This window comes from Crotalus tigris, unplaced genomic scaffold, assembly GCF_016545835.1.
Source record: "Crotalus tigris isolate CLP2741 ecotype Arizona unplaced genomic scaffold, ASM1654583v1 scf7180000023830.6690815, whole genome shotgun sequence".
NCBI lineage: Eukaryota > Metazoa > Chordata > Lepidosauria > Squamata > Viperidae > Crotalus > Crotalus tigris.
This window is the reverse complement of record NW_024100214.1, coordinates 4,216,898-4,237,397: the sequence shown is the minus strand read 5'-3', so window position 1 is coordinate 4,237,397 and position 20,500 is coordinate 4,216,898. Positions and strand designations below refer to the sequence as shown.

The 20,500-nt window shown below is 37.7% G+C and overlaps 1 protein-coding gene across 7 annotated transcripts in view; it reads left to right on the top strand.

Moving 5' to 3' along the window:
* The first annotated feature begins 4,200 nt into the window (after positions 1 to 4,200).
* The window catches only part of ANKAR (ankyrin and armadillo repeat containing), a 39,939-nt gene continuing 23,639 nt past the window's right edge, over positions 4,201 to 20,500 (top strand). For 4 of the 7 annotated variants that reach the window (XM_039322100.1, XM_039322099.1, XM_039322097.1 and 1 more), the window contains exons 1-9: positions 4,201 to 4,475; positions 7,278 to 7,896; positions 9,510 to 9,947; positions 12,253 to 12,416; positions 12,985 to 13,100; positions 14,552 to 14,729; positions 17,947 to 18,166; positions 18,965 to 18,997; positions 19,820 to 19,867. In XM_039322100.1, coding sequence (XP_039178034.1) covers positions 7,299 to 7,896; positions 9,510 to 9,947; positions 12,253 to 12,416; positions 12,985 to 13,100; positions 14,552 to 14,729; positions 17,947 to 18,166; positions 18,965 to 18,997; positions 19,820 to 19,867 — 1,795 coding nt within the window. In that variant the 5' untranslated portion in view covers positions 4,201 to 4,475; positions 7,278 to 7,298. Of the gene's footprint in view, positions 4,476 to 7,277; positions 7,897 to 9,509; positions 9,948 to 12,252; positions 12,417 to 12,882; positions 12,896 to 12,984; positions 13,101 to 14,551; positions 14,730 to 17,946; positions 18,167 to 18,964; positions 18,998 to 19,819; positions 19,868 to 20,500 lie in introns of those variants that run through there. The other 3 variants (XM_039322098.1, XM_039322101.1, XM_039322103.1) reach the window with 3 other exon arrangements.

Below are 20,500 nucleotides of genomic sequence, written 5' to 3'. Positions count from 1 at the left end.
ATGGAACACTTTGAAACCCAAGCTCTAGAAAAATCTGATCACAAACCCCAACTCTGGCTCAGATACGTAGACGACACCTTCATAATCTGGCCACATGGGAAAGAAAAACTGGACAACTTCCTCACACACCTCAACAGCCTACACCCCAAAATACAGTTCACCATGGAAACAGAAGCTAACAACCAACTTCCCTTCCTGGATGTCTTAGTCTACAAGAAATCCAATGGCTCCCTAGGACACACCATCTACCAGAAGAAAACACACACAAACCGCTATCTGCACGCTCTCTCACACCACCACCCAGCACAGATCAACTCTGTAGCCAAGACACTCATCTCCAGAACAAAACGCTTAGCTGACGAACAACACCTAAAACCCGAACTACACACTCTCACCAATGTACTAACATCCAATGGATTCCATAGAAATAAGATTACAAACCTAATCCAAAAAGAAACCCCCACTAAAATCCAAGACAAAGAACAAGAAAACGGCAAAGCCCTCCTCCCATACATAAAAGGCACCACAGACAGAATCAGTAAGATCCTCCATAAACACAACATCAAAACAGCATTCTGCACAAACAGAAAAATATCCACCATCCTTAGAAACCCCAAAGATAAAATTGAATTAGAAAATCAAGGAGTATACGAAATCCCATGCACCACTTGTCCCACCACATACATCGGACAAACCAACAGAAGAATAAGTGCACGCATTGAAGAACATAAGAACTCAGTCAAAAAAGAGGAACCAACATCTTCCCTGGTCCAACACCTTAAAGCCACAGGACATGAAATTGACTTTAAAAATACCAGAACCATTGCCAAAAGTGAACATTTTAATAACAGAATAATCAGAGAAGCCATCGAGATAGAAAAACGCCCACACAGCATGAACAAGCGAGATGATACCTCCCGCCTACCAGCCATTTGGAAACCCGCCCTTATTGACAAACGACTCCCTAACACAAAAAATGATACCAGACCCACACTCACAAAAACCACACAGGATGTCACCACCACACATCCACGCAAAAAACAAACCCAAAGCCACACCGATGACGAGACACGACCACAAACCAGAAGCCAGACCACAGCTGCATCATTAGCCACTTTAAACCATAAAATCCATACATAAATCCATACATGAAGCAAACTGACACCCCCCATGAAGAGGAGGCACGACCACGAACGCGAAGCCAAAAAATAGCAAGGCAGCCCAAAATCTTAAACCCCTCTGCAACTCAGACTAACCTGAGCACAACCAAACAGAACACTCCCCCAGCCAATCAGAGCACAGCCAAGCCCCTAACCATTCAGAACACACCTCCACACAATCAGAACACAGCCAAGCTCCCACCCAATCAGTTCATACCCCCACTGGCAGTTAAAAGGAAGAAACAGCTAAGACCACACATTGCTGCTCAAAGCACGAAGCTGAAAACACCAGCCTGAAGATGACGAATGGTACTTTGTCAAAACGTCGCCAAGACACTTCCGAGAAAACCCGAACAACCAAAGACCTACATATATATATATATATATATGTGTGGGTGTGGGTGTGGGTGTGGGTGGGTGTGTATATATATATATATACATATATATATATATATATATATATATATATATATATATACACACACACACACACACACACACACACGTAAAAATTTGACTCTTGGGAATTTCCATTTTTTATTAAAATAATGATCACCAAGAGAAATTTAAGAAATAAAAGTTTAATCAACCAAGCTTTCGTCAAATACACTTGACATCATCAGGGTTAAAAGGTAGATGCTGAAAGAAATCTTACATATAGTTGTTAAATGCCTATCTCTGGTTCCCAGAGTGCTTTGTTGGATCCAGTTGGCCAGGCTGCGTTTTACGTGCACTTAAGTTAACGTATATTCCTTTCTTTTGTTTGAGTCCCTTATACGTTGTTTTATCTGCTAGTTCGGAGATAGGTGGGTTTAGGCTGGAGATACTCTCCCCTCACCTGTATCCAGTTCCTCTATCGTCCTGCGTATGGCTTTCTCTGATGGGTGGGGGGGTGTCTGATTTATTTTTCGTGCTCCTGTGGGTTTGGGGTCTGTTTTGCTTTTGTTTATTTATCTCTGAGCCACGGTGTAAATTCCTCCTCTCATTTCGTGTTATTCTTCCTCTTAGCTTCTCTCAAGTGTCGTCCTTATCGGTTTGTTGTTTGTTCCGGCGTCGCTTCTCTCGCACATGCCCAGAGTGTCATCTGTTATGATCTCATTGATAGTACTCCGTTGCTCAGTCTGTTGCCAGTGAGTGTTGTTTTTATTTGTTTCAGATTTTCCACCTTCGTCTCTTATGGCACTCTCCTGTCTTGGCTGTAATTGCTGTTCAACCGATCGTCCTCGTGTTGAAAGCAGGGAGGGAGGGGGAGTTTCTTTTTATTCGATTTTGATCGGGTTGTCATCTCGTGTTCCACAGAGCAACTGGAAGGAGGTTCCTCCTCGCAACCACCCCCAGATTTCACCACGTTTCGTTCATTCTGCAATTTCACGAGTCTTATACCATTGCTTTGCATATTATCTTTCCGTTCTAAAGGGAGTCTACTTACAGGGTGTTGTAGGGAGTCATGCAAAGACTGTTCGTTATGATTGATGTGTTGATGGCTAAACGGTAGTTGTGTGTTTATTGGTGGGGAGCTGTCAATTAGAGCTCCGTTCATATGATCAAGTGGGGAGGGGTGGGGGGTCAGGGGGTTGTCCTTATGACGGTTATATGGTTTACAACTGAGTCTTCTTTGGAAGTTGGACTGGTAGCTAGCGTTTAAAGTTCTTAGAGCCTGGTGTGCTGAGCATAGGTCCACATGTCGGTTGATCGAATCTGTTCCTGAGAACCATGCTTCTTTCAGTAGGCGGCCTCCCTTTGTAGCGTCATTAGCTAAGATTTGGGTGTTCTCAAAATCAAAGTAATGATCATGCTCAGCTATATGAGCCCAAATCTGTGAATGCTGTTCACCTCGTCTAATTGCTAGTTTGTGTTCACGTAGGCGTGTTTTTAATCTCTTCGACGTTTCACCTATATAATAACTCTTGCAGTCCATACAATTAATCTTATAGACTATAGCTGATCTCTCGGTGGTGGGGAGTTGGTCCTTAGGGCGCATTACTTTTGCTCGTAAAGTCTGGTTGGGCTTGTGGGCCACCTGTATATTGTGTGGTGCTAGTAACCTGGCCGTGGCTTCAGACACATTGTTAATATATGGTAAGGACACACGTACGGTTCGTGTTGGGGGTTCATCCTTCTGCTGTCCAATGTGGGATTTAGATGCCATGCTATGTCGTTTAATGAACCTTAGGGGATATCCGTTCATCTGGCAGATGCGGAACAAATGTTTCTTTTCTTCTTCTTTTGACTCAGCAGTGCTGCAGTGCGAATGCACCCGTTTAAATAAGGTTTTAATGCAGCTGACTTTATGGGAGGTAGGATGATTGCTTAAGAAGTGCACTTAAAACGCAGCCTGACCAACTGGATCCAACGAAGCACTCTGGGAACCAGAGACAGGCATTTAACAACTATATGTAAGATTTCTTTCAGCATCTGCCTTTTAACCCTGATGATGTCAAGTGTATTTGATGAAAGCTTGGTTGATTAAACTTTTATTTCATATATATATATATATATATATATATATATATATATATATATTCCAAACATCAAAGACTTTGGATACAGTTACATTAGGACCATGATTCTGAATGTTTCTTTGGAAATAAGCACCTGAGATTTTATATTATTTCTTAAAATGTTATACATAGGAGTAGGGACTTCCCATTGAGGTAAAAATTAAAGAAATAATAATTAATAAAAAGTGTCTTATAGTTTTGTCATAACTATTTGAATTACCTGCAATAAATTTTATACATTTTTTGTCACAGATTTATTCATTAAAGTAATATATTGGCTGCTGCTTCAAAGAAATGTTAATCAAATCAGATTCTTTGCTTGTTTAGGTTCTACAATAGAAACCTGAAAGTACTCAAGTGATTCAAACTGCCAAGAGCAAAGCATTTGTCATCTTTATTCTGATATTTCATTGTATATCCAAGGGTATGCAACCTTGGCTCTTTTATGACTCGTGGACTTCAACTCCCAGAATTCCTGAGCCAGTATGGCTAGCTCAGGAATTCTGGCAGTTGAAGTCTATGAGTCATAAAAGCCAAGGTTGCCTACCCTATCCAGTATTCATCCGGAAAGTCCTCAGAATCCCAGCTATTGTTTTGAGAGAATGTTTATTAATGGATAGTTCTAAATCTGTTAGCTTTTTTTACTATTGGCTCTTCCTTCTTGAAATTTTAATGTGTGAAAATCACACGCATCTTCTATCCGGTGTCTTTGACTAAGTGTGACCAGTAGGCAGTTCTTATCTCTGCCAGACAAAGCAATGAGCAATCAACATGTGATGCCAGCTTCATAGCAATCTATTCAGTCATCTTGAAGGTACCCATATTTTTAAAAAAAACTTACTTAGACCAAGTGCTACTATTGGAAAAGCTTAACATGAGATGAGATCCCCCTCTTTGCTCCCAAAAGATGTAAATTCACCAATAGTAGGATTCTTTTACTGTTCTATGGTATCCATAGTGACAACCTTTCCTTTCTACTCCCTTCTTCACCATGTAACAGCTGAGGCTGTGAGCTGGAGGCTCTCTAGCCCTGGGACAAAAGGCAAGACTGCCACTTATTGATATATTTACAGGCATGGGTTTGTGTTTCAGTCACCTTGCTTATCTGGGATTGAGTTTCCAGAGACCTATTAGAATTTTTTTTTTTTCTGGTTTCTGTTCTATTCCCTGATTTGGGAGAGGTAACCTTTGAATGGTTAGGGGGTATCGGAGGTGGCTTACTGCTTTTTCTGCCTTTTCAGTCAGGATGCTTAAAGAGCACGAAAAAAAGTATGCTTCTCTTTTCACGCTCCTCCCTTCCCTCAGGCTGAAATAACAATCCTACCTAAAAGCAATTTTCCATCAGACCAAGGGCTGAAGGGATGACTGTTAGCTCAACAATGGTAGGGATACACATGACCTCTATAGCTTGTATGTCGCTACCCAGTCCTGGTTCACTTCCTGGCTAGATTCATGCCTCAAGCCATCTGTTTTATTAAACTACAATTGGTTATATCCGTGCATTATGTTCTGTCAAAGCCAAGCAGGCTACAGCTTGGCGCAATGTGTACACCCAGTGACATCTTTCTGGAATACCTAAAGAGCTCTTATATGAGGGCCAGTTTGATGGTAACAGTTTTTTTAAGAGGCACTGCTTTGTCTCCTACATCTACGCTGCAGATGGCTAGAAAATCAGAATGCTTGTTATCTGCACTCAAACTTTTCATTCCATGTTTAGGAAAGCCCCTCAACTTTTTATCTTCTATGCTTTTACACTTTTTTTGTCCAAGAATTTTTCTGACAAACTTTTTTGCTTACCGTGTGAGCAATAGTTTGCTCTGCATTGATTTTACTAAGTTCAAATTATTGCTCATATGACATATTGTCACCTAGCTATCTTTCCTGACAAAAATGGGACTTAAACTCACAGCGTCCTGCTTTGTAGCTTGGTTCCTAAACCTCTATACCAAACTGGCTCTGTAAAACTCAGTACTATTTCTTGTTTTTCTTATATAAGTGAAGAAGACATAGATAAAGCAGTCACACATCTTTTGACTGATTGCACTGCAAACTGTCTGCTTAGAAATATCCCTGCTATTGTTAACTGTATTGCTTTCTGAAAAAAAGAAAAGAAAAAAAAAAGAACCAGAAAGAAATGAAATAAATTCTTAACACTACCTCCTGGCCTTATGGAGATGAGGCAAGGAAAATCAACCACATCTTCCCCCTTTCCTTTTTGAAAGGTCAGCCAGTCTCATAAAAGATATTCAAATCTCAGGTACTGATTTATCAGGAGCTTCCATTTAAAAAAATACAAAGGAAAATAAAAGACTCAGATTATAAGATGATGCTAGTCTTCTAATGAAGAGCTTGTAATATGCATAAAACGATAAGAAATGAGCTTGTACTATTACCAGGGATAACATAATCTGACTTTAAACACACAAAAGACAAAAAACCTATCCTTTAAAAAATAGTTGTTTTCCTTTAAAAAAAATATATATCCATCTATCTCCAGTCTTTCTGGACAGCCCTTCTAGATCCCTGAGGATTCTAATCAATTTTGAGGATTTTGAGGAGATAGAATGTGCTCAGTTTCTTCTCTCAGACTGTTTCCAAGTTTTTGGAATTCCTCAGCCACAAGTCTTAAAGTGGCCAAGTTTGAAGACCCCGATTTAAAACAACTCATATAGTTGTTTCTTGTGATGGGGGTAATTACGTCATCTCCAGTCATACCCTATTTGTGCCTCAGTCATCTTGAAGTATAATGAATCTCATACAATGTTGACTGTAAGTGAATGTGGTGTGGGGCTTTCCTGAACATCCCCTGCACACCTATATTGTTGCTTTCTCTTTTTTCAAATGCAAAATTAAATCTAAATTTAATTTATTGTTAATTTTTGTGGATCAATCAAGAGATTCCAAAAGTCACAAAAAACAAGAAAGCTGTAGGCTGCTTCTCACACCATTAATAAATAAATATCCATATAGTTTCACTTCCCTAGAATATCATTTGGTCACAAAATGGTAGAAAAATAATAAAAGTCTACTAAAAGTTCATTGATTTTAATGGCTATATTAAAGTGCTGTTTATCTCCCACTAAACAAACAAAAAAAATGGTTCTATTCGTATTCTGTTATAGATGGGTTGTATTCAAATCATTTCCCTTCTAGTTCAGATATTCAACTTTAGTATTACAGGTAAAGTGTTATGGTTTTTGCTCCTGTTCATATTAATATATGTCCACACTAGTCACTAATTCAAATAATCTAAAAATACATTAATAAACTATAAATTAAAAAAGGACAGAACCTGATTCAAATCTCAGTACTGTAAAGTATAAAAAAATCTTGTAAAAAACAGAATGTTGTTTCCAGGCATTATAGCTAAATAATGAATGTCCTATTGGAGAAATAAGAGGGAAAGGGCATACAGAACAATATAAAATGAGAGTAAATCCCACTCCCTACTAACACTGATGATGTTTGGTAATGAAATGTCTGCAGAAAAACAACCAAGTTCAGAGAGCACCAAGGACCCTTCGTATATTTTTCTTCCAGCAAATGTTACATTGCTTAATTTTAACTTTTAACTTCCTTTACCCCTCACCCCAAAATAATTTACATTTCAAAACAGCAGAACGGAAAATTTTGAAGGATGTTGAGACCAATTAAGAAGCAAGCCCTTAGAAACGAGCAAGCAGATGAAGCAGCCTACTTAGCCCACCTGGCAGCACAGAGGAATGCTAGTGCCTTCTTTGAGAAGTACGAGCGAAGTGAGCTTCAGGAACTACTTACCACTTCATTCTGCAGTTGGTTGGCATCCAAAGACGACATGCGTCATCCATTAGAACTTCCCAGTGGACTTCTGAGTCAGATGAAAAGCATCAATACTTCCATAGCAATTATACTTATGCCAGTGGAGCCAGGCTTAGATTTGGACTGTCGGGAAATTCATCAAATGATCAGGGAGTTGGCTGTGGGCATTTATTGTCTGAACCAAATCCCTTCTATCAGTCTAGATGCCAATTATGATCAGAGTACTTCCTGTTCACTCCCTCCGGGGTATTTTGATACAAGAATAGGACAAATATTAATCGCGGTTGACTATATGTTGAAAGCCCTATGGCATGGAGTATACATGCCCAAGGAAAAAAGGGTACGGTTCTCTGAACTCTGGCGCTCTAGCATGGATATTGATCAAGACGGGGTTCCCCAAACATTAAAAACGCCTGCTGCAGAGTTCTGTCAAGCTGGTAAGTTTTGTGTTCACATGTTTTTGACCACTGCATGAAACGTGGTTCAATGTACATAGGAAGTAATGATCAGGATGAAAAGGTATCACATAATATAACTGTACATATCTGAAATATGCATGTTGTGAATACATATCATGAAGCTTCCATCACTCATGGCTGCTTGCAAATGTACATCTAAGTGAAACACATATAGGACCCAGAGCAGTCATTGAAGAGATTGTTGTCCTGGTTCCACTCCAGAGGTGCCACCCAATGTCACTCCCCATCTCTTCCCCAAATAGCCAAGCTTAACCAAATCCCTGAGTGCCCAAAACCAACCAAAAGGTTGAGTACCTAGTTCCAGGCAATTGTTCAATGTTCTTTGCAGTCACAAGCCCCTTCCAGCAGGACATGTGGTGGCAGTCAGACCAGACCCCATTGCCGAGACCAGGGGTAGGCAACCTTGGCTCTTTTATGACTTGTGGACTTCAACTCCCAGAATTCCTGAGTCAGCATGGCTGGTTCAGGAATTCTGGGTATTGAAGTCCACAAGTCATAAAAGAGCCCAGGTTGCCTACCCCTGGCTAGACTCATCCATTACTGACCCCTCCTGGAAAAGCAGCACACTATTGTGCGACTCCAGCAGCGATGTTTCCAGAACTCTACACTCCCTTGTATCCCTTACTAATCCACTATTTGTTCCTGTTACCTCATCTGATGAGCACCACCTCTCAGACTCCGTTACAGGAAGTTCATGTTTGAGCTACCAAAGTTTCTCAAGTCAAGGCCATTTACTTCTTTTTGCAGTCCTTTTCAGTAGGTACTTTATCTCCATTCAACATAGTTCTTTTCTTCAAACATAGTCCTGCCCCTCCCCAACACTTCTCTGCCAGATCCTGTTCGCTTTTTCTCACCTCATTGAAAGGCTCCTTGGCCACTACCACTGCAAGATGCCAACTTCTTTCTTCCCAGTTCAGCAACTCACTGCCACACTCCAAAGCTGTAACTCACTTCCTTTCTAAGTTCTACACTTTAATCCATTACTATTCACTTTTCCCCGGCATATCCCTTAATGATAACCTCTTCCTTAACATCCTCAAATGTCACTAAAAATTATGTCAGTAATGAAAGGCTGGCCCAAGGCCATCTTAATAGCAATAATCTATAAAGTCCTCAATCTATTATTTCCCCCATGCCCCAGATCGCCAAACACTGTACTCTTCTTACTGATTGGTACTTCAGGATGTAGGCAGTAATGGAGGAGTCAGGGAAATATAAGGCAAAAAAGAGCCCCTATTAGCTGTATTGAATACAGTTGCTTAAGCATTACACTCTTACACATTCAGATTCACCAAGCCTCACTACAATACAATGCAGGTAATGCAAGGAATGTTGGAGAACACAAGATGTTTGACAGAGGGTTGCATGCACAGATCTATATTTAAGCCAGGAACAGCACAACAGTGGTGTAGATTGGCCCAAGATGGATATATCAGCATTTTAGCCATTGTCTATCTATTATAGGATGAAGGCCTCTTCCGCATGTTTCCAGCCTGTAGGATATATCTATATTTTAATATGTTTATCTTTAATATATTTATAGAACTTATATGTGCATGTATATGGTATAGGTCTAATAGATATTACAAAGGAACCAGAGTTCCGAGGAATCTATGATGAAAACATGAATGAAGATCCAACTTACAATCCTAACAGCGTAGAAGAAAAAATGTTCTTTATGCAGTTTGCGGACCATATAATACTTAAGCTGACATTTGCCACTACAAAGATTCAACAGTATGAAGATGTGTTCCTATTTGATGCAGCGTACAACCTCACCAATGCAATTAGAATGACTGAGGACCACCTCGATGCTTTTTCATACCAGAGACTACAGCAGAGGCTCACCCTTCAGCTCAAACTTGTGAAAAAGCATCTAGAAAAAAAAGAAGACATTCAAAAGAACATAGCATACATGAAGCTGATATGCTTTCTTATCCCATTTATCATTAATTTAAAGAGAAAAAATAAAGTTCCAAATTTAAGCCGGCTTCTTCAGCCCTATTCAGGTAAGAGTATGCTGTGTTTGTTGAAAGAGATTTCTTAGTCAGACAATAAAAGCCATTGAAACTGGTATCACTGGGATGAAAAAAATTGGGTAGTACCGTTACAATTACAAATGACAAACACACAATTATTCATGCCACAAAAATAGGTTTGAGTAGACTAGAGTCTAGTCTATGGAGATTCTCAACCATCCAGACGGTTGACCCAAAAGTGCTTTTTTTTCCCCCAAAATTAGCTTGGCGTTTTTTTCTTTTTCTTTTTTTTTTCTTTGAAAACATTTTGCTTCTCATCCAAGAAGCTTCTTCAGTTCTAACTGAAGCTTCTTGGATGAGAAATGAAACATTTTCAAAGAAAAGAAAAAAGAAAAAAAGCAAGAAAGCCTTTTGGAAAGAAGCATCTTTGTGACTAGAGTCTAGTCTATTCTCTGTCTAGATAGGCCAGGTGAACAGGGTTATTTTTTAAAAGAAAGAAAGAAAGAAAAACTATTGAGGAGGCCTCAGAAACAGTAAGTGCCAAAATGGAGAAAGGCATAACAGCTATAACACTGGAATTTCCTTTATCATTTGTAGTATGGAGTGTGATAATACTACATTTTAAACAGTTTTGCCTTCCACATACCTCCCAGAAACTGGTTAGATTTTTCATCTGCCTGAAGACAAGAAATGAGGCTGTAGAAAAAAAATAACCCCAGTCCTGTCAGAATTCAGCATACAGCACAGTTGTTGATCCTGTATCTATTGGATGATGTTGCTTTTACAAGCAAGTCTCTGAAAAGTCATCTGGGTTCCTCCTTGGTTTGGGGGCTCAAGACCCGGGGTGTCAAACTGCCAGCCCCTGGACCGGACACATCACGCAGAAGCCGCGCCCACCCCATTGCCAGCAATGGCAAAACTGTCTCGATACATTGCGCGACATCACGTGACGTCGTGAGTTTGACATGTCTGCTCTAGACTGTGATCCAGAGGCCTTGTCCTATTTTGCAACACTGGTAGGCTGAACAGGTACTATATAAGAATCATATAATTAATTCTCATACCTCTTTTTACAGACTGAACGGCTGGGTTGAGACATAATGGCTTATAGCAGTCCTGCAAATGTAACCATTTGTATTGCTTGTCAAAAGTGGTATGCTCTTTATTTGGTCTAGAAAACCCAAGAGAGTGACTTGAAGGGCATACCAGTTTCAACATGCACTATCAATGGTAAAGTTTGCAGGATTGCTATAAGCCATGATAGCCATTAGTGTTGCCCGCAAATTGTTACCATAAAATGTTTAATATTTGGTTTAAAAATAAAATAGTGTTGACCATGAAAGAATTCTCTCAGTGATCTGGCGCCAATAAGTTCTTTTTTTCATCTGCCTCAAATAAAAACCTGCCAAGAGAGGGGAAAAGTGACAAAGACCATTTGGCCTCTCTTTTTATTTTCTAAAAGCATGGGTGTATAACAGAAGGACAGTGCTTAAAAGGATGTGGGCTTGGCAGGTTTTTTAAAAAGAACCCCAAGATATTAGGAACCCCCCAAACCAACCCAAACAGCACCAAGGAAACTCATTAGCTACAAAAGCTGACCAGCTAGGGGAGAAAAATTGAAAAACTGAGTGAAAAAATAAGTAGAATGAAAACCTATATCAGAAGCTAACAGACATTTTTACAGTTGTGGATAAATGTTTTTTTTTCATTGCTTATTCTTAATATTAACATTAATGGATTGTTTTATACTGACCAGTTGATTCTTCTTTACTGTTATGCCTTTTTTCAGTTGTGTACCCAGTTCTACGAATCTCAATGAATCGCAAAAGAACTTTAAATACTGTTCCTTTTAAATGCTTGCATTTATTATCCCTAAAATATATGTCCTTCATTATAAACTCATTAGTTCTCTGAGTAGCCATTTCAAAAGTTTTTTTAAAAAAAGTTTATTTGTATAGATATGGGTAACTTAAATAAAATATGTTTGGGATCGTAAATTTGATTTTTATTCATTTTCCAAGCAAATTGACTTTTGGGGGCCATGTTCCAGAACTCCTTTCATTTGAAAATTCAGTTATTGGTTTTATTTTAATACAATATACTTTAAAAATGCAAACACACATTTACATATATTCAGTAGCTTTTTCTTTCTATATTGTTATAGCAATAATTAATTTGCCAAAGAAGCAGTCCTCTTAGTTTGATGAAAATATTGAAAACTAGTTTCTAGAAGTTATCTGGAAAGTGTAATTTCTTTTTTAAAAAATTGCCAACACGGATTGATCAATAGTGACAGTCATCATTCTGAATCAAAGTCTGTTTTTCCTTTTTATAGATGACAAAGTTAAAACCGAACGTGAATTACCCCCATTTATGCTTGGAACAGATTTCAAATGCCAACATTTTTTGTATGCCCAGAATCAGTATTTCCATCTCCACGGTGGCATTGAATTTGATGTTGGGACGCCTTCAGTTGAAGATGTTTCCAAAGAAGTTAAGGTATCAAGCTGGGTTTTTTTTTTAAAGAACAAAAACAACCGCACTAGTTATTCTTCTATCACAGAGATGGATGGGGGGATGGATGCGGGGAAAGAAAGGGAGAAGGAGAGGGAGAAAGAGGGAAAGGGAAAGAGAATTACTATCTCAATTGTGGGCAGAAGCTTATTTGAGTTCAGTTGTAAGGTTAAGTAGTATTTAATTTGAAGGCTCTGCTTCATAACTTGAGAGTTCGGGAAATCAGCTTCATTGGGTATTAATATAAAAGCAGCAGCACAGAATACTTTCAGATCCAGATTTCTGTAATGACTTTCTGTAATAGAAACTTAATTAGCCAAAATTATCATACATACAAGAATATTTTTTTGTTAACTGTCTCCTTTTGTTCATTATAAATTCTCTATATATCAGCATGCAAATTACAATACTATATGGGATGTTCCTCTCTAGAACAGAGGAAAACGTGGAAATATGTTGCAAAGGTAAAATATTTATGATAACAAAAAATTTGTGGTAAATTTACAAATTTGCTAATGTCATTAGATATATTTAGCATGTTCTTGTTATATAGGCTGCCTATGATGAAATGCACACCTGTGCAATAAATCATCTTACTCAACTGCTGGACCCAGATGCCCCCTACAGAGAACATTATTCTATACCAGTAATGGATTTTGATGGCAAAAGGTAAAGAGCATGTAAAAATATTTCCATTCATTGAGAAAATTCACCAGATTAAGTTCAAAGTAGCTTAAACATTTTGAGTCCTTTAGGTACTCAAATTGTAATAGTAATTGCACTTAGACTTATATACCGCTTTGCAGTGCTTTATAGCCCTTTGTAGTGCTTTACAGAGTCAGCATATTGTCCCCAACAATCTGGGTCCTGGTTTTGAATTTCCAATAGCCGCCCCTCCCCTGGTGGTCATGTGATCGCATTTTGGTCACTCACAGCCCACATTTACAGCCATTTGCAGCATCCATCATTTTACAATGGATCTGGCAAAACCCAGCATTTACTTCTGGTTTTCAATTAAAAAAAAACTAGCCTATAGCAAACCATTGCTTTGCAGTGTATGCTTAAGGACCATGGTGTTTGCTTAGCAACCACTGCAAACAAGATTATAAAATCATGTCGGTTATGTGAGTGACTCGATTTACTATTATCACAACTTATAACCATGATGGTCAGGCTCCATTATGGCTGTAATCTGAGGACTACCTGTAAGTAACAATGCAGAAATTATTACAAATGCTGACAAGCAATCAGAAATGTTAAACAAAAAAGAGAATTTCCCTATAAATTAATTAATTCAAACACACACACACACACACACACACACACAGAGCCCTATAGAGCAGGGGTGTCAAACTGCCAGCCCGCAGGCTGGAGCGTCACGCCAAAACCGCACCCACCCTATTGTGGGCAAAGGGGAAAAAGTCGTGATATGTCATGACACATCACATGACGTTGTGAATTTGACACCCCTGCCATAGAGTCTCTCTACAAAGCCATTGTGGTATGGCATTTGATTAGGAGGTGTAAATTAAAATTTCTCACAAGCCATAAGATTTACTGAGTGACTTTGAATTCTTCTCTCTGAATTTAGTAAGAGTTATCATTTATCAAATTAAAATACTGTGATGGCAAACTGTATAGTCTGTTAAGGAAGGGAAGATGAGATAAATTAAAATAATTCTATTCTAGTATATGTATGTCACCTCTCCTTCACTGGAGGTATATGAATCAGCTTTCCCTAAATAGGTGGCTTCCAAATGGCTTGGTTTAATTAAAACTCATTAATTAAAACATCTACAAAGTTAATGGTACAAAGCTGTAGTCTAAAAAATCTGGAGGGCATTAGGTTTGGTCAGGTGATTGAATTGAATTAATTAAATATATACACAACTTGTAACCAGTCACACTGCCATCCAAGTATTGGAGACTGCTAGATTTCAGTTCAATTTAACTGTCAGAAATGAAGTAGAAATAGCTTTATTTAGGACTAATGAATATAGATTGTGCTCGGTTGAAAGATTACCACTAGTGCAGATTCCTTCCAAAAGCATTTGTTAAATATACGATCCATTAAAATATTTGATTATTAACATAATGTGGCTTCTTTTTTTAAAAAACAGATATTACGTAATTGGCATTGAGCTTGAAGCTTTTTATATGCTTTTTAAAAGTCAGTGGTGGGGAGCTATCAATGAAATAATAAGCATCCTTAAACCAAAAAGGCTTCCATTAACTGACACGCAAGCAATGGATCAATTCAAGAAAAGATTTGGCTATAAGAAAGCTATTAAATGTAAGGTATGTTTTAAGGGTTTCAATATTCTAGAGAACAAATCTGTCAACACCTGTATTTATATTCTTATTGCTATGACAATTATCTCTAAGCAGATGTATTAATCACCAAAACAAACTAATCTTTATTACTGTCCTTCAAACACAACTTCTGTACCCTTTCTTCTAATGCTTTTCCTTTCTGCTCCTTGATTTTGTATTTAACCTCCATACAGAACAGGGCTTCTACAGTTCAACAGCTGTAAAATAGCAATAATAATAATAATAATAATAATAATAATAATAATAATAATAATAATAAGAAGAAGAAGAAGAAGTAGTAGTAGTAGTAGTAGTAGTAGTAGTAGTAGAGTAGTAGTAGTAGTAGTAGTAGTAGTAGTAGTAGTAGTAGTAGTAGTAGTAGTAGTAGTAGTAGCAGCAGCAGCAGCAACAATGGTGCATTGGAAGATCTGCAAGAAATATCATTTGCCTGTAAGCAAAAACTGGTGGGATCATAAAATAGAGAAAGTCATAGAAAATGATAAAGTTAAACTGCTCTGGGACTTCAGAAGTCAAACAGACAAGCACCTGCAACATAACACCCCGACTTAACAATTGTCGATAAGAAAGACAAAAAAGTCTGGATAGTGGACGTGGCAGTGCCTGGAAACAGCAGAACAGACGAGAAAGGACTGGAGAAGATAACAAAATACAAAGACCTACAAATAGAAATAGAAAGACTATGGCAAAAGCAAGTAAGGGTAGTACCAATAGTAATAGGCGCCTTGGGTGCAATTCCAAAACAGCTGGAGCACCACTTGAACACCATTGGCATTGACAAATTTGCCATTAGTCAATTGCAAAGGCGGCCTTACTAGGAACTGCTTCCATTCTGCAACAATATCTGTAATACCATCAAACATCCGCATCTGCCTATCCCAGGTCCTTGGTAAGGACCTGGGATAATGCCAAATCCAGTCTGAACATCTGGCTGACTGTGTGATGATCAATAATAATAATAATAATAATAATAATGGTATTACAGATATCGTCACAGGATGGAAGCAGTTCCTAGTAAGGCCGCCTTTTGCAATTGACTAATAGCGAATTTGTCAATGCCAATGGTGTTCAAGTGGTGCTCCAGCTGTTTTGGAATTGCACCCAAGGCACCTATTACTATTGGTACTACCCTTGCTTGCTTTTGCCACAGACTTTCTATTTCTATTTGTAGGTCTTTGTATTTTGTTATCTTCTCCAGTTCTTTCTCGTCTATTCTGCTGTCTCCAGGCACTGCCACGTCCACTATCCAGACTTTTTTGTCTTTCTTATCGACAATTGTTAAGTCTGGGGTGTTATGTTGCAGGTGCTTGTCTGTTTGAATTCTGAAGTCCCAGAGCAGTTTAATTTTATCATTTTCTATGACTTTCTCTATTTTATGATCCCACCAGTTTTTGCTTACAGGCAAATGATATTTTTTGCATATCTTCCAATGCACTATATCTGTAATACCATCAAACATCCACATCTGCCTATCCCAGGTCCTAGGTAAGGACTCGATAGGTAGTCAAAAAGCCAAATCCAGTCTGAACATCTGGCTGACTGTGCGATGATCAATAATAATAATAATAATAATAATAATAATAATAATAATAATAATAATAATAATAATGGGGTTTATAATTTTGGCGCAAAACTATTAGACTTGCAAGAGCCCAATGCAATTTTGCAAATGACTCTCTGTTGGTTTATTTGTGATAACTCATCCACACATTGCACTTTTCAAGTGATGAATTTGCATCCTGGTTTCTTACTGTTTCATTTTTGAGCAATGTATGCAATGGAGGGCCAAAGTAGACAATGTTAAAGTGGTCTTTGAAATTAAACTTCTGTTTTTTTTAAAAAAAACAACTAATTAACTTCATTTAGGAACTGAGGTAGATAATTAATAGATGTGTACATATGCTAGAGGAGAATTCAAATTTTTCTCTCTGTGATGTAATAGCAAACATCTTCCAGTAAAGATACTACTTAGATTTGAAAAGAAAACTACCAGTGGCCAGTTTCATATTCAAAAAATAATTTTCTCTTGAGGACTGGAGGGGGGCAGTGTGTGAGACCTGTAGGAGAATTTCCTTATACATCTACCAGAATTCCCTCCAACTGCCATATCATTTTTAGAATATAAATAATTTCATCAGTTGATAACACATTCCATTAATCTAATTTTTAATATCAGTCTGTAGATTTGTTTCCAGCTATATAGAATAATTCTCTTTGCTGAAACCCTGATTCAACAGAATTCTTTTATAAATATCAAGATTCATACTTTTTAAATACAATTCAGCATCACAATTACATTTTTTTACTTTATATTCCTTTTAAAATAATAACAGAAAAGAAAAAAAGAAAGAAACAAAATACCGGCATGATTATAACACAAATACATTCTCAAAGAAAAAAAGTAACATATAAAAAGGGCTTTAAAAGTGAAAAAATATAGCAGAAAAAAAAAAGAAAGGAAGTATATTATTATACAATGGTTGGTTACACAATGAGCCAGATGTTTAGAGTGGGTGGCATTTTTTTTAATCCACTTAGTTCTTCCCAAGGACCTAAAATAGGCAGTGGGTGTTAAAGGTATCATGGCAGAAGGGAAGCTGTTCCAAGTAGAACTGCCTTTTGCAATTGACAGATGGTGATTTTGTCAATTCCAATATTGTTCAAGTGGTGCTCCAATTGTTTTAGGATTGTCCCCAAGGGACCTATTACTGATGCTACCTTTGCTTTCTTTTGCCACAGTCATTCAACTTTTATTTGCAGATCTTTGTATTTTGTGATTTTTTCCAGTTTTTTTCTCTTCTCTTCTGCTTTCTCAAGGTACTTATTATTATCATAACAATTACATCTTAAACTACATCCCCCCTCCAAGATTAGAGTATCATATATAACAGTGGTTCTCAACCTTTCTAATGCCGCGACCCCATAATACAGTTCCCCATGTTGTGGTGACCCCCAACCATTTATACATCACCGGGTGCCAGGGGCATGGCCAAAGAAAAAGGGGAAAAAATGGCGGATAGCCTTGTTTGGCGACCCCCGTGAAATGGTCATTCGACCCCAAATGGGGTCCCGACCCACAGGTTGAGAACCACTGATATATAAGGACTTGAAACCAAGAGGGAATCATAACTGAAAGCACAAATAGAGTGAATGACCTTCACTGTTTTCATTTCTGTGGTTTTAGAGCCTGTCTTTTGGCATGAAATCTGCTGCTGATAGAGGACTGGCTGCCATCTTCCTTACCTTCTGCCGCAGGACCTCCATCAACAGTCTTGCTATTACAGATGACAATGGTTATGCATATATCCATCATGCCGCTATTTACAACCGTGTGGCAATTATAGCTCAGGTGGTTAAATTGCATCTAACTATTAATCAAAAGCGTTCTATTCCAGCGAGCCAAGGTAAGAAAGAGTAGATGCTGCCAACAACTTGTGAGTGTCGGAGTTCTACTCCTTCCCATTTATATGAAACACTAAAAGTCTGAATTTAGAAACTATATATACGTATATATAAAAAGAAATGGATATGGATATTCTGCAAAGTATTCATTTCTCGGGGTGTCATTTGTTTTATTTTCCAAAACTTATGAGATCTTGTTTTGCTCCTTCTATAGGTTTCATAACTTATGGATGTGGGATTCACACTCAATATCTGTGCTCAACATTTGTCCTTAATATTCTGTCATCTAATTAGGGCAATTTAGCTAACTTGGCATGTTGTTTTCCAGTTTTTATCCTACAGACTAATTAAGAACCCAAGGCTTGAATGTTTACTTCAGTGGTTGGGTTCACAGAGCATGCTTTGTCAGGATTTGATAAACATAGTTTGTTGAGTAAACTCATTCAAGACTAAGCTTCAAGGTAAGGACTAAGCCAAAATCAAAGCACACTATAGCCTAGCTGAATATATGAACGGGGACGCTGTAGACTTTTTTAAAAAAAATTGAGATTAAAACTGCAAGGCATACACAGTAGTCACTTAATCCTCACCTATTAAATCACCCTAACATTGTCATTCCACAATCTTTACTTAGTAATGAGTAGTAAATGTTTAGAGGTTATCTTTTTATGTGTGCTATATCTGTTATTAATTTATTATTTATTAATTGTCATATGATAAGGCAAACTATCATATAAAAATACAGTAACAAAGACAATATCAACATAATTTTGGGTTGGTTGTTTTTTTTTTTTTTTCAGGAAAACGTTTCCAAAGACCAGAGACAAAAAGTGGTATGTTATAAATTTATTCTCCTCTTTTTATATAAAATAAAGCTTTAGCAGCTATCCCATTTTATAATCAATACTATTTAGCAGTAATGAGACAGAGGTCTTCCAATAGTTGGAAGCATTGCGGGAGCATTCATGCATGCAAATTCAATGTTATGTGAAAAATTATTTCAAAAATCAGTTTTACTCAAGAACCAGCTGGAGGGGCAAACTAATTTAAAGTGAAGTTTATAGCATTTTGTGAAAGCCCTAAAAATTCTGAATAATTGAGATTATTTTGATTGTGTGTAATACTAAGTCAAAATGACATTGTAGCTAAATGTGATATGCTTTTATCATATTATAGCTAGCTATAGATAGATAGATAGATAGATAGATAGATAGATAGATAGATAGATAGATAGATAGATAGATAGATAGTCCTTGACTTATAACCACAAATGACTCCCAAATTTCTATTGCTAAGCAAGACAGTTGTTGCCCCATTTTATGACCTTTCTTGTTAAGTGAATCACTGCAATTGTTAAATTAGTAACACGATTGTTAAGTGAATCAGGCTTTCCCATTGATTTTGCTTGTCAGAAGGTAGCAAAAGGTGATCACATGTCCTCCGGGACACTGCAGCTGTCTTAAGAGCCAGCTACCAAACATCTGGATTTTGATCACGTGACCACGGAAATGCTGCAATATGTGAAAATTGGTCATAAGTCATTTGCTTCAGTGCTGTAATGAATTCAAACGGTCACTAAATGAGTGATTGTAAGTCAAGGACTACCTGTACAAATTATAACTATGACCTGAAAGTGATCTATTTTTTATTTTCAGGAAGACCTGCCTTCATAGAAAAGGATGTCATGATTGGAGAAAAAAGTTGTGAGTAAACACAATAAACCCAGGATTAACATTATATTTATTAAGGATATTTGCACACATTTTTGTGTACAAAATTGCCTTATTTCAAACACTGACTTTTTTTTTAACAGAAGATGCTGGTAATCATCTCCCATTTGCAGATTTTCCTTTGTACTCTTGCAGTTTCTTCCGTTTTGTGGAAATGTGTGTTAAGAGGAGAATCATGGAATAGTGGTATAGTCAGTGGTGGGATTCAGATATGTAAACAACCAGTTCTCTGTGTGGATGCCGCTTCGGGAAGTCCATTCTGGGCCTGGGCAACAAAAAATTAGTTACTGGTTCTGCCAAACTGGTGCGAACCGGCTGAATCCCACCACTGGATATAATGCTTCTTTCTTAAGTAGGAGTACAGAACGTACCCTTTGATATGGCATGTTGGTAATGATTACCATGCTCCTGCCCTGCACACAAACTTCTCCCCTTCTCCAGTCACATAGCCTCCTTTTTTGAGATCCAACTTAAAAAAGAGAAATGACTTCCAAGATTTTAAAAAATATCATACAGTTAGGACATGGTATTGAAAGTAATTTATGTTTTTGAATTGCATTAAAAAATTAGCGTAACTGGCACCTGCTGAAAATAAAGTGAGATAAG